This window comes from Colius striatus, chromosome 1 (genome assembly GCF_028858725.1).
Source record: "Colius striatus isolate bColStr4 chromosome 1, bColStr4.1.hap1, whole genome shotgun sequence".
Lineage (NCBI taxonomy): Eukaryota > Metazoa > Chordata > Aves > Coliiformes > Coliidae > Colius > Colius striatus.
The window spans coordinates 159,463,885-159,477,734 of record NC_084759.1 but is presented as its reverse complement, the minus strand read 5'-3'; the positions used below and the strand labels follow the sequence as shown (position 1 = coordinate 159,477,734).

The 13,850-nt window shown below is 42.9% G+C and overlaps 1 protein-coding gene across 3 annotated transcripts in view; it reads right to left on the bottom strand.

Moving 5' to 3' along the window:
* Positions 1 to 11,219: 11,219 nt before the first annotated feature.
* Positions 11,220 to 13,850, bottom strand: part of LOC133624983 (centrosomal protein of 83 kDa-like) — a 28,523-nt gene continuing 25,892 nt past the window's right edge. For 2 of the 3 annotated variants that reach the window (XM_061991066.1, XM_061991140.1), the window contains exon 14: positions 12,586 to 12,731. In XM_061991066.1, the coding sequence (XP_061847050.1) occupies positions 12,664 to 12,731 (68 nt within the window). In that variant the 3' untranslated portion in view covers positions 12,586 to 12,663. Of the gene's footprint in view, positions 11,932 to 12,554; positions 12,736 to 13,400; positions 13,505 to 13,850 lie in introns of those variants that run through there. The other variant, XM_061991229.1, reaches the window with a different exon arrangement.

Genomic DNA, 13,850 nt, shown 5'->3' with positions numbered 1-13,850 from the left:
AAACTCAATATAGAGGCATTTTCAATTGTGAAAGCAACAGCTGTATGAGGTCCGTCATCCTAAATACAATAAACCACATGAGAGCACAGACAGTTTGGGTACCCAGAGAAACTCCAAATATCTTTACAAATTTCTAAGTCTATCAGCAGAGTTACCATGATCACTGTAAGAAAAACCAACCCAAATAAAACCAAAACCCAAAACAAACAGAAAACAACACAAACCCAACCCCATCACCAGGCAATAGTACTTTGTCGCAGGTTTGCAGTTTCATAAGCTACAGATACCAAATGTAACTGCCAAGCTATAAGTCATATTCAGAATTAGGAACATCAGATTTAAAATTGGGTCTGAATCCTGCAGCTTATTCAAATAAGGATTTCTGAATAACAGAAACAGATACAAAATCAAAGGTATCAAAAGAAAGCACAGCATTTTCTGAGAGCATTTCAACCAAAAGAAAAAAGATAAATGGAAATGTAACCTTTTCTTCTCTTAATTCCAAACTGTTGCAGGTGGGAAGTACATTCTCTCCTCATAGCTTTTGCTACTATCAAAAAGTGCACAAACTGTAAAGCAAACCACACACCTGGCCATGTATTCGTCTGCATGAAACGTTCATGAAAAAGAAAAAAAGAAAGAAGGGGCGGGGAGGGAACTGGACATGGAATCATATCTTAAAAAACATTTGTTTCAGACTGCAAAAACCTAAACCAGTGGGTATTTAAGGAAACAAAACCATTTTGGCTTGCAGGGACATCTAGTGGCAAATTCCACTATATGCATTCCTGGTGACTACTGTGAAACAAATTACAATAACAGAGATGCATTACTTCACAAGAGCTCTTTCCTTGAAGTCACTGATAGCAACTTGTAGTCTTTAACCTGCTGACCTTGTTACAAATAAAATCCCCTAACTTTTCACCCCTTCAAAAAACATAAATAATTCCTGGCAGTGAACTGTCAATAAGCAATGTCATTTAGGGCTACAAATATTGAGAGTACACTACTAAAAAGAATGTCTGCTGTGCTAATAGCTTACAGCAGCTACTCATGATCAACAGCCCTTAAATAATCTTCAAAATTACAGAAGACTACACCTCTAGTCTTTGAGAAATATTTTAAAGGAACATTACCTGAAATTTCCTCCTCTCTTGCAGACCTGTCCAAGGAGTAGAGAACCATGAAACATACTTTAAAGAAACTAAAACTACATTCTATCTAAAAATAGTTCTCCATCTATGTATTTGCCCAATTTTGTCATGTTACAGAGCTGCAAACTTCTATCAGTTGCCTCAAATTCATATTATGAAATCTTAACATTCTTTTGGTCACCTATACATAGAAAGGTAAACTGGTGCAAAGTCCTGAAACCTATGAAACTCAGTAGCTAAAATAACTACAATTTACTGCAGAATGTCTAGCTAAGTGAAGTAACTCAACTACACTTCCAAGAATCATCCTTGGTTTGCCTTTCTTCTCCAGTTGTTTGTTTTCAGAGAGAAACATTGCTTAAAGATCTACTTCACTTCTCCCTCTCAATTATACCTACACATTGTGAAAGGGCTCTTCCTCTTTTTCAAGATTTTCCAGCTATGTTAACTTTTTGTTTACTAGAAGTTAAAATGAGAGGATATGTGCATTTAGAGAAAGATATAAAGGTATCAGTATAACTTTATTTATGTCACTTTTTTGTTGTTGTATGTTGTTTAAAACACCAAGGCTTTCTTCTAGCTTACGTGACAGTGCAAAAAACACTAAAATTTACCCTATTTAGTCGCTGTTTTAAGCAGACAATACAACAAATGTAATTCTGCAACTACTGATGACAAAAGATGTTTTGTTCAAGCTATAAAACTCTCTGTAAAACCTGTTGAGAGCCAAAAAGCTGTTTCTCACAGCGTATGGTTTAATCCATTTGCCTTCAGTCAGAACTCTAGAGACCTCTTTAGATGCTCAGTCTTTTCTTTGTTTCTAATTGGACTAGCCAAGGTCTTGTGAAACAATAAACTATTTGCCTGAAAGAATGAGACACTCAAAGGAAACACATGAAAATGACTCTTCACACACTACCCCTTCTCATCCCTGCTTAAGAGCCTGCAGTAAGACTAGATAAAGAACTAAAAAGTGTTATCCAACACAAGAGCTCCCTGTCACCAGGAATGGGAGGTTCCACTCCTTTCTTCATTCTCATTTCTAGATTTGCCATTTGTCAGACCCTTCCACTCAAGAAGCAAACACACTTAAACATGCAGAAAACACTCAATAGTTTTTCCTGGGAGCTCAGTGAGTTACAGCAGCTCATGGAAAAATCCAACAAGCTACATCATCAGTGAAAGCAGGCAGCTGGTACTGGCTAGGAGAAAGGAATAAGGAGACAAGTAAAGAGGCTGGAGGAGGAGCAAGGCTTTCTCCTTTAGGAACACAAAGTTGTCACATCATGAGCTCAGATGTTCACAGTATCACAGCCTTGGAATGGATACCTAACCTTTAGATAGCCAAAATTAAGTTAAACAAATCCTACCTTAAATGACTGTGCAACACACGAGACTTCTCATGCACAACTGAATAAAAAGCAAACCAAAATTATATCTGTATCTTGAGAAACATGACAGCATACCTCTCATTACTTCAATAGTCAATATTCTACTAATTCCTCATCAGACACTTGCAACAGCCAAAGTAATCACCTTAAAAAAATATATCTATCTAGACCTATCTCTATATCTAAAGATTTATATACACATATCTATATGGGAGAGTGAGGTGTCGAAGAGAAACGTGAAAATGACCCCTATCCTCAATCTGCAAAAAGGCTGAAGTTCACCAGTAGAAAAGTGAACATGTAAGTGCAAACTTCTGAATGCCCGGCAGCAAGCAGGTTCTCCCTATCCCTGAACCTCACCGCCCTAGGCTTGTGCCGGGTTATTCCCAAAACACCCTGCCCAAAGAGGCCACAGCAAGCCATTACCACCAGACAAAGCAAATGGCAAAGATGATGGCTTTGGAGAGAAGACTGAACAGCCTTCCTGCTCATACGCAGAAAGTTGAAGGTCCATGCAGGAAGGCCCCAGTCCACCTGCCCAACCAGCCTACACTCATTAGCCAGCCACTCCTCAGACCTAAACCTGCTCCACCACAGCAGCTGCTACTGAAACATAATTTCAAAATGGCACCTCACCTCCCAGTGGTGCCTCACCTCATAATGGTGCCTCTGCCCCACAATGGTGCATAATCTCCCAATGGCGCCTCCACCCCCATTGGAGCCTCATTTCCCAATGGCGTCTCACCTCCAAATGGTGTCTCACCTCCCAGTGGCACCTCACCTCCCAGTGGTGTCTCATCTCCCATAGGCACCTCACCTCCAAATGGCACCGCACCTCGCAATGGTGCCTCAACTCCCAATGGCAGCTCACGTCCCAGTGGCGCCTCACCTCCCAGTGGTGACTCACCTCCCAACGGCAGTTCACCTTCCAATGGCACCTCCATGTCCTAAAGATGCCTCACGTCCCAATAGCGCCTGACATCCAAATGGCCCCTCCGCCCTCCATTAAGGCCTCACATCCCAATGGCGCCCCAACCCACCAACGGCAGCTCACGTCCCAATGGTGCCTCAACTTCCAAAGGCGTCTCATGTCCCAACAACACCTCCCCTCACAACAGTGCCTCATCTCTCAATGGCGCCTCCTGCCCTCATTGGCGCCTCACCTTCCCACCTCACATCCAAATGGCATCTCACCTCACAGAGATGCCTCACCTCCCAATGGCACCTCACCTCACAACAGCGTCTCACCTCCCAACAGCGCCTCACCTCCCAACAGCGCCTCACCTCCCAATGGCACCTCATCTCCCAACGGCGCCTCACCTCCCAACGGCACCTCACCTTCCAATGGCACCTCCATGTCCCAAAGACGCCTCACATCCCAATAGCACCTCACATCCAAATGGCCCCTCCATCCCCCACTAAGGCCTCACATCCAAATGGCACCCCACATCCCAATGGCACCTCCGACCCCCAACAACTCCTCATCTCCCAACGGTGCCTCATCTCCCAACGGTGTCACCACCCCTCAATGGCGCCTTCACACCCCAAATGGCACCTCACCTACCAATGGCGCCTCACCTACCAATGGCGCCTCACGTCCCAACGGGACGTCACCACCTAGCGGCGCCTCAAGTCTCAATGGCACCTCACCTCCCAACGGCGCCTCATCTCCCAGTGGCGCCTCCGACTCCCATAGGCGCCCCACATCGCAATGGTGCCTCACCTAACCACCTCACTTCCCAGCCGCGCCTCCGATCCCCAACGGCGCCTCCGCCCGCCGGGGTCCCGCGGCGCGCGGGGCATGCCGGGAGCGGGGCAGCGCAGCGCGGCGTTGCCGGGGAAACGGGCCCGCGCGACCTCCGCTCCGCCCCCGCCGGGGCCTCGAGGCGGGGCGCGCGCCGTGCCCGGCGCCCGGCGCGCGGGGAGCGGGGAGCGGGGAGCGGGGCCGTCCCGGGGCGGCGGCGGGCTTGGGCGGCTGCCGTGCCGCATGCGCCGCGCTCCCCGCCACTCGCGGGGGTCACGTACCCGCTGGACAAGGGCGGGCGCCCACGGGCCTCGCAGCGCCGCTGTGGAACGGCGGCACGGCCGTGCCGCTCGCGCTGGTGTCTGAAGTCGGTACCGGGCTCTTTTCGCTTGCCAGCGGAGGGGACCGAAGTAGGCGTTATGTCTCCTCTGCCGCGCTGCTAAGGAGCTGCAGCCCTGATGCTAATACCAAGCCGCAACGGACAAAGGGAAAGACTTACTGAGGGCGCTCCTGGCAATGGCCGCTGCTTGCTGACAGAGCTCGGCTGGTGAGAACTGTTGAAATGCCGTAAACACGATCCTCTCATGAACTGCCTGCGTTGCTCTCTGAAACTGTGTTGACTAAACATCGATTGATCATCCAGACTGCTACCGACACCCCCCTAGAAAGATGCACAATCCTGTAATAAGGGTTAAAATTGGCTTCAGATGGTGTATTAGAAGGTGGTTGTTACTGACGACATACACACATCCCCAAGGAAAACAAGGCAAATGTTAAATTAGCCAGTACTTGTGTACAGATCTGGAGATTACAGCTCACCCTCCCAGAGGTGGCTGTAAACTCAGTTAATCCTAAAACACGTTACAGTCACTTCCATCCCCACAACCAGAGTTCAGCACTTCCTTCACTGGAAGTCAGACTGTGCAGGCCAATGCTGCCGCTGCAGTTTTACACGTATGCTGTGTGCTTGGGGTCGGTACCTTTGCGGTATTAGAAGTGGAATGCCAACAGCGTTCAACCTATACTGATTTATACCTATCCCACAATAGGGAACATTAGAGCAGCTTGAAAGTTCATCTTCCAAAAGGAACTAAAATTTATTTTTCATGCAAAACACATGTTGATTAACAAACAAAAAACCAAACCCTGGTTCCACACGGCCTTACAATGCAAACCAATCTTTCCTAAAGGTATGAAGTTGCATGCCTGACTCTCTTGTTTTCTGTATCAAATTTGCTCATTTTTAAATTATTGGTTTTGCTGTCAGCTCTACAAACACTAATGCTGGCTAAGTCCAAACAGAAGTCTTCCTCCCTTTAACAGCTTCATTAACACCAGCTGTAGTGTGGCCCAAATCTGTTCTTTGGTTCTGTGTCTGTTCACATCAGGATTACACAGCAATGATCTATTGGAAAGTGCGTAATTGACATGAGAAATATGATGTCAAGAATCTAGGTCACTGAGTGTCAGCTCTATGGGGGATATAACAACAACAAAAAAACCACCAAAATTATTTAGGTAACTTGAATCAACAGACAGGGCTGGGTGTCTCTTGCCGGCTAATTTGTTCAATAACGGTGCCATTTTTGTGTGACCATTTCCAGTGTGGTGTCTTGTTCTATGAGGATGAGTCAGGATGGTGGAAACCATGTTACTTTATTTTTACCTCCATGACTTACACATTGATCAAAAAAAGGTACTTGTTTCCCACCTACTGACCTGAGGCCTACTGACTCAGGTAATTCCAGTTAATCACCTGATAGCATTTTTGAAGGAAGCAGATTTAATACCTTCATAATATAATGGATTATTTCAGCAGTGAAAAATTCTCCTTTGTGGAATTTTTCCCACAATACTGGCTTTTTGTAGGAACAGAAATTTATGCAGCTACAGACCTCAGGAGTTTATTTTACAAAAAAAATAAAGTCTCTTTAAAGTACACCATTTAAACTCACTGTAGGTCTCAAGTTAAAGTTGCATCATTTCGTGTGAGACACCTCAAGGTTTTTTTAAATGTCTCTTTAAATGTCATCATATTAGTTATGGGTAGATCAGCATTTCATGGAGCAGCAAATTTCACCCTCACATAGAGAAAGCAACATACAAAGATCTACAAAATATGTACAGAAAATTTCTGGGTGAGTTTGAAAGCTTGTTTAGACTTCCTTGCTGTCTCAGTTGAGCAAGCTGAAAATAGTTGCCAGATAAGATAAATCCTCAAGCTTCAGTAGCCCAGTGGTGTATCTTTAGGGCAGGGGTTTGCTGTTATGCACACATGCTGCTGGCCATACCTCCAGTTTAATCCATACTTAGGTTATGTCACCTTGACCTGAATCCATATCAATATCAAGACAGAGGCCCCTGGGAGTAGGAGTGTTAAGAGTACAAGCTCTGCTCAGTCCCTGAGTCAGCAGAACCTGAAAGCGTGCAAACACTTTCATTTGCTCATACAATTGCATCAAAGATATCTATGACTGTGCTGTTGGTGGTGGAGAGTTAAAACAATACATTGCTATGTGTAGGTTGTTGAGAAAAAAACGTTTTACTGTTGAGCTCAGTAGGACTGGAAAGTAATTTTTAGCACTTAAGACAACAGGAGATATACAGCATGAGGCAGTTTATGAAGCAGTTACTCAGGCTCTGTGCTGTGTGGGACTGCTGTTCACACAGGTGGTGTGTTCTCTTCTGCTCAGTATGTACATGGAGTGTCTCGTGCTTATAAATACTGATCTTCTGCATCCTTCCCTTTTAACCATGTGTCTGTGCTATAGGGAAAAAAGATGTTTCCCAGACCAGTACCAATTTCTTAAAATGGTATTCAATAGAAAAATACTGCGGGAATTTATTGGACTACAAGGAGATTTCACATCCACGTATATTGCTCTCGTACATTACAAGCTGCAGTCCTGACTGTGCTTTCATTTCACAGAATCACAGAATCATTCAGGCTGGAAAAGAACTTCAAGATCATCAGCTCTGTTAACCCAGCACTGCTGTATCCACCACTAAACCATGCCCCTCAGTCTTTTAAATACTTCCAGGGATGGTAACAATCACTTCCCTGGGCAGCTTGTGCCAGTGTTTAACAGCCCTTTCAGTGAGCAAACTTTTCCTAATACCCAATCTGAATGTCCCCTGGCAGAACTTGCAGCTGTTTCCTCTTGTCCTGCTGCTTGTTACTTGGGAGAAAAGACCAACTCCCACCTCACTACAACGTCCTTTCAGGTAGTTGTAGAGAGCAATAACTTCTCCCCAGAGCCTCCTCTTCTCCAGACTAAACACCCCACTTTTGTCTCTTAGGACTTGTTGTCCAGACCCTTCACCAGCTTTGTTACCCTTCTTTTTCCATTACATTGGCCCCATTGTAATCACACGGAGAAGAGTTTTTCCAAATTTACACCCACACAGATGGTAGATCTGCACACTCACTAACTGAAGGGATCACAACTACATGAAATGCAAGCTCAGTTCCTAAAGTTTCTGTCAAGAGTGTGTTAAGGGTCAGTTCTGGGGCCAGTCTTATTCAACATGTTCATCAATGACCTTGGATGAGGTGACAGGGTACCCTCAACAAGTTTGCTGATGACATGAAAATTAAAGGAGTGTTTAACACACAAGAAGGCTGTGCTGCATTGATCCTAGTTTTGAAGAGGACTCTTTAGTAACATGAAGAACTAGCTTGCTGTGAAAGATTTAAATAGTCTCTGCTTTTCTCTCTACACACAGCTATCCATGTCTGAAATCTTATCCTAGGTTTTGGTGCCTCATACCTTCCTACTTGCATAGGCTCCAGCCCAGTCCACCTTTCCAAGAAAGCCAAACCTTGTAATTGTCTGAATCTAGAGGTTAATTTTCACAACCATGGGGTTTACAAATAACATTTTCCATTATATTCATTCCCGTGTGCTTGCAAGTAATATCAGTTGTCTAGAAACAGGGATACAAGAAAATAATATCATCCTCAGGTGAGGTGAATTGATGTTACTCTTGGCCTGTGCAGGGCAATTTTGAGAATTTATGCTGAGGACCATCATCAGATGCTCTACCACCCCTTTGCAACTGCTCTCCATGAAATAGCCATTTTCCATAGCACGTTGTTTCGGTGTTAAAGGTCATACTTTAGAGCAACAGAAGCCACATTTTTCCTGTCATAAAGACAAGCATCACCCTGGATCCAGGGTGACTTTACTTTTTTTGCCATTAATTTCTCAAATTCTTCATTCTAGATGAGGGAAATAATTTCTCTGCTCGGGAAGTCTAAGGCAGCAAATAACTTTGTTCCAGGACAGTTTTGAATATGCAACTTTCCTAAACAATATTATTTGAAAATAGTTTTAATAGTAGTATCACTGAAAATGCACACACTTACTTAGTGCCAGGTATAGCAAATGGGTTGCCTTGCATCTTCAACATGATGTTCAGCCTGTCAGAAACTACAGGATGTCAGTGAAAGTCACCTACCCATATATATGTGAGCATCTGGTGTATGCACATCTGTTGATGACAGATCCCATCCTTTCTGCTTCTAAAACTGTGGTGCTAATGGACCTTCGTGATCTCAGTAAGGTGAAGAGAGAGATAAATGAGACTGAAATTTGCCCTAGTACAGATAATTTGAAATATGGCAGGCAGAGTCCCAGTTTCTTTCGGTATAGTTGTGACCTGAATGTATTACAATGCAAAGGCCCATTAGGTTCTTGTGCAGCAGCAACTCAGTTTCCTGACTTATACCACAAAGGAAGTGACCTTGTGCTTAACTGCATTCCAGTTGCCAATGCCTTGATCTACAGAGAAGAGAAGGCGGCCCTCTGGTTTCTGTGGGGTGTGGGGTTGTTCCGGGTGCTTTGGAAAGAAGTGGATTTTTTTTCTTGAAAGTCATTCTTGTGTTATTCTGATGGAGAGAAAAAACATTGCTTGAGAAATATGTTTCTGTAGTGCTTCTGGGCTGTCCTTTGCAAGTATTTACTCATTTCTAGTTTTCAGTGAAGGAATAGTTCATTAAGATACCTGTCACTGGTCACTTGATTATCTACATATGCTTCTAGATTTGGTAGAAAAGTAGTATTATTGAAACAATATTAACTGCTACATTTATTTATTTATACACATTCAATCTTGAATAAAATACTAAAATAGATGTAGTTGGCACTTGTCTTCAGTTGCCAGCTATATGAAATTACTTGGAGTTAATCTGATTGTTCATTAACTGTCCACAGGAGACGGCATTGTAAGGATTCACCTTTCAAATGCAATGACTGTCCATCTGATTTGTATGCCCATGTTCTCTTCTTCTCACCACATGTTTATAATATGTGTCATTTTGTAGCACTTGCTTATCCCAGTGTTCCCTCATTCTTCCTTAATTTTCGGTGGTATAGTTTATGTTTCCTATAGTTTGGCACCTGTGACATTTTTACTTGTGCCATCCTACTTCTAAATGGATTTTATTCTTGAAGACAGAGAAATCTATTTTGAACTACCTTTTCAAACACAGTGTTTTTAACCAAGTGCACTGACATAAAAGGGCAAGATTACCATTCGCATCAATGGATGACAGAGGAGATTGGATGGAAGATGCATCTCATCAACCGCATGCATCTGTAGCATAGTTCTACATCTGAGCTTCACCCTCATCTCCTCTTAAGCTGCTTGGAGAGAATAAGCAGTTTCTATAGCGTGATTCATTGCAGTTTTGTATGAATGACTAAAATAGGTTAGGTGAATTGCACCTTGAAAGAGCATATTTTTCTCCACTGAGTGCAGAGAGAACTGAGGGAAGGGGGTCAGATCTAGAGCTGTACAATGCAGCAATCAAGTTGGGGGTGATGAGTTCTTTCCCAGGCTACCAAGCCCACTGTTACTGGCCAAGCATCTAATATGTGCTTGAGTCTCATAGACATAATCAGGACTGTAGAGTTTGTATAAGTGCATTGTAGTTTATTTTGATAAGAAGATTTTCCTGATTGTTTTCCTGAAGCTTGTTGCAGTTATAACCATATTCCTGTAAAGAAAATCTTAATCTTTTACATGAAAATTATGGAACATTAAATAAGTTGAAGTGTGGTGAAGTCAAAGGCTAGCATAATTTTGTGTATACTTCTAGGTGCACATTAAAAGAAAATTGTACACGTTCAAACAGCATAAAGGGTTGGTATAACATTTCACATGCACCTGACAAAGATCTGAAAATCCTGCTAAGTTTCCCTGCCAAAAATCAGGTATGTGCACCTAGTTATTATGCATGTTTGTTTCTTGTGACTTACAGAGTGTCATTGTGTTGCTTATTGCAGCTTCCAGTCTTTTGTCCCCTTGTTCCCTATATTAATCGCTCTTACCTCACCAATTGGCAAATGTATTGGAAATTCTAGTAACCTGAATGGGTCAATAGATGTTGTGTTCCTCCCCTATAAAATGTATCCTGAAGCTCTACTTTGTGACATTGAGTCCAAAATTCACCATGCTGACAAAGGCAACGTTTCCGTTATTAAAACAGCTGATGATATATTTCCAGTGACTATATATCAAGTGCATTTATGTAAGTTCTGAGCTTTGTAACACGTTACAAAATATTCACTGGGACACATATGCTAGCACAAATGCGTCTTTAAATGTTTGGTATTAGTATTTACTCAGTATCTGTTCACAGCACACACAGCCTTAAGCATTTGATTATCAAGTATTGTGACTGACCACTTAATCTGCATGCTATTGTTTCTGGTTTCCTGATTGAATGCCCTAATGTGATCATACTTGTAAAGCACTCTCAGCCAGAAACAAAAGATAATTCATTACTATAGAACAGAACTGATAATGAAGGGGAAAAACACCCAAACAAACATTAAACCAGAATAAATAATGTTATTGTAGTTGAGTAAACAAATAACAGTAGCAACAAACTTACATTTTCGTAATAACAAACCCAAATTATTGCTTATTCCTGTTATAAAATTAGAAGGCACATCCTCAAAGGTAACAAATAGAAGTTTTCAGCACTTTTTCCATTTCTGTTTAATTTCATCTTCTTTACCTTCATGGGAACCTCAAAACAACTATAGATCACAGCAGTATTAACAGCCGGCAACCCAACAAACTCCTGATACGGTAACATCCATATTGAAGGAGTAAGAGGATATTATCAAATAATTTTTTAAAGGATTTAGCAAATCATTTTTATGTTAAAGGTGAGCACAATCCAAACCTTGTTTTAAAGTTTCGTGTGATGAGATTATTTCATATGTTTTGCCCTCAAGCTAATGATACCTCATTTCCATAGAAACACTTAAAAACGCAGTTAGTCTGTCAGTGCTTTTACTTTGAACCGTTGTAGTAGATGATACCTGACAGCCTATCAAACATGAATACAAAACTCTGCAGGGGATATTTGATGCTGCTCAGGCACATACCAGCCTGCTTTTGGCAAAACATTGAGCTCATCTAAGGCAAAGCCATTGCCTGGGGCCAGCAGGCAGAGCCTGGGGATTCATGGGGTGTCCGCGGGGGTGACCTCAGCTCTGTCAGAGCCGTCTGCTGCCACTGTGCGCTCTCGGGGCAGCCCGAGGTCTTCCAGCTGCTTTCTCTGCGTGGTTTCAAGGTCTTCCAGCCGTTTTCGGAGCAGGGAAAGCTCTCTCTGATGCTGCTCCTCCTTCAAATTTAAAAAACACAACTGGTTCTTATATTCTGCACAGCTAGGAGGGACCAAAACCATCAGTAATTTCCTAGTGATTTTTAATGAATGTTGTGAAGTCCCAAATACCCTTATTCATGAAATGTTTCTCCTACATGTTTTGTGGGTATCGTTCTCGGCAAGAAATACACATGCAGGTGCTCTCCCTGTCAGGTGACTCCAGGTCTGTTATCAAGACTCTCAAGTCAGCCTGGTCAGCCTCAGCCAGAGAGATTTTCAACCTCAGCAGCTCACCACAGTAAAATTCTCCTAACCACACAAGAAATCAAGAGCACTGCTTTTTAAAAACAAAAGCATGGTGTTACAGCACCACTGTGGTATTTCTTGTCCGAAGGAGCTATTTAAAACCTCTCAAGGAGAAGGATGAAAAGTACAGAGAGACTGACCATTTGTTACATTCTGTAACATATAGTGACTTTCTAGTGCTCCTTCCTATCATAAGGAAGAGGACTTCACTAGAAGCACTCATTCGTTTCCCTCCTCTGTTCAAGCATCAAATACTCCTTCCTTAAGACTATGGACTACCACAAAGGACTGTTCTAAGTACTCTCTTTTGTGTTATCATTTTCATAGCCCAGCACCTGGAGAAGGGGGAAGGCCAGTTCAGGCCCAGGAGGCAAGGCGGCTGGGGACAGGACACTTCCTGGAGGGACTGACAGCATGTTTGGATTCAGAATCAAGCTCCGGAACTCATTGTGCCGACGTTGCAAGTCCTTCAGTCTCCTCTGGAGCCGGGTGTATTCTTCGTAGGAAACATTCTGCCTAGGAAAGAGAAGATTTCTTATTGCTCCAAACCTTTACTATCCTGGCACAGAAGCCTGCCTCGCCACAAGTAGCTCTGTTCTCTAATATCCCTGTAAAGAAAAAAAAAACACATACCAGAAGAATTGGAAGGTAGAAGACCTGTGTATATTCTTCTGCCTAAATGTCCAAAAGTCCCTCCCAGCACATGGAGCTCCCTGCCATATTACAGATTAGAATTCATGTGGGCTCAATTAAGCTTTCAATGGCATTCACAGTTGAGAGCCACAGGAATCACATCAAATTGACTCAAGCCTTCCACAGGTGCCCAGCGAAGAGAAAAAAAAAGATAGGAGTTTGTCTTGCAAAGAGGACACTAAGTGTGTTTGGCTTGCCATTGCAAAGTCTTTCTTCATTTCCCTCTTTAGAAGGGATTCCTGCAACTGCATCTATCTGATATTTTCCCTTTGTGTCTTCCTGAAGAGATGGTCCTGCAGTTGCCTTGTAAACTCTCACCTGTCCATCCTAAAGGGATTCCACTCAAAGAATCCTAGTGCTGAACATGCCATTAGACTGCACTCTCGTTACTAAACTGTCATGTATCTCCAAAAGTACTTCAGAGCTGCAAGTCAGATCTTGAGCATATATCATTTTTCAAGCTACAAAAAAAGAGCAAAGTTTATTACCTATTTAATACCTGATTTTCTGTTTCTAGTTGTTCTATCTTGGCTTCCAAAAGTTCTAGTTTCTCTTGCATCCTCCTGTGTTTATTATCATTGAGAGTCTTTCTCTGTCAAACAGACATTTCAAACAGCTAAGTAAGGCTTTCATAGATTAGATTAACAATTAAATCTACACTGTACATGGTTTCATGCTGTGACAGATTTTAGGAGTTTCCTTCCTTAAGGAGAGGTGCTGAGTCCCCACAATAGGAGCCAGAAGAGATGGGAAGTGACCCATAGCTGCCACCAAAAGCTGAGGAGCTGCCAGGCCCTTGTTCGGTGACTAACTGGACTGACAAACACTTCCTGTAGTTTGAGAATTCAAAGCTCATTTGTCAAATGACCAGGTGTAAATAAGTATAAACATGAGCCAAAAAAAGTACACTTTGGTTTTCGGTTGTTGGGTTTTTTTTT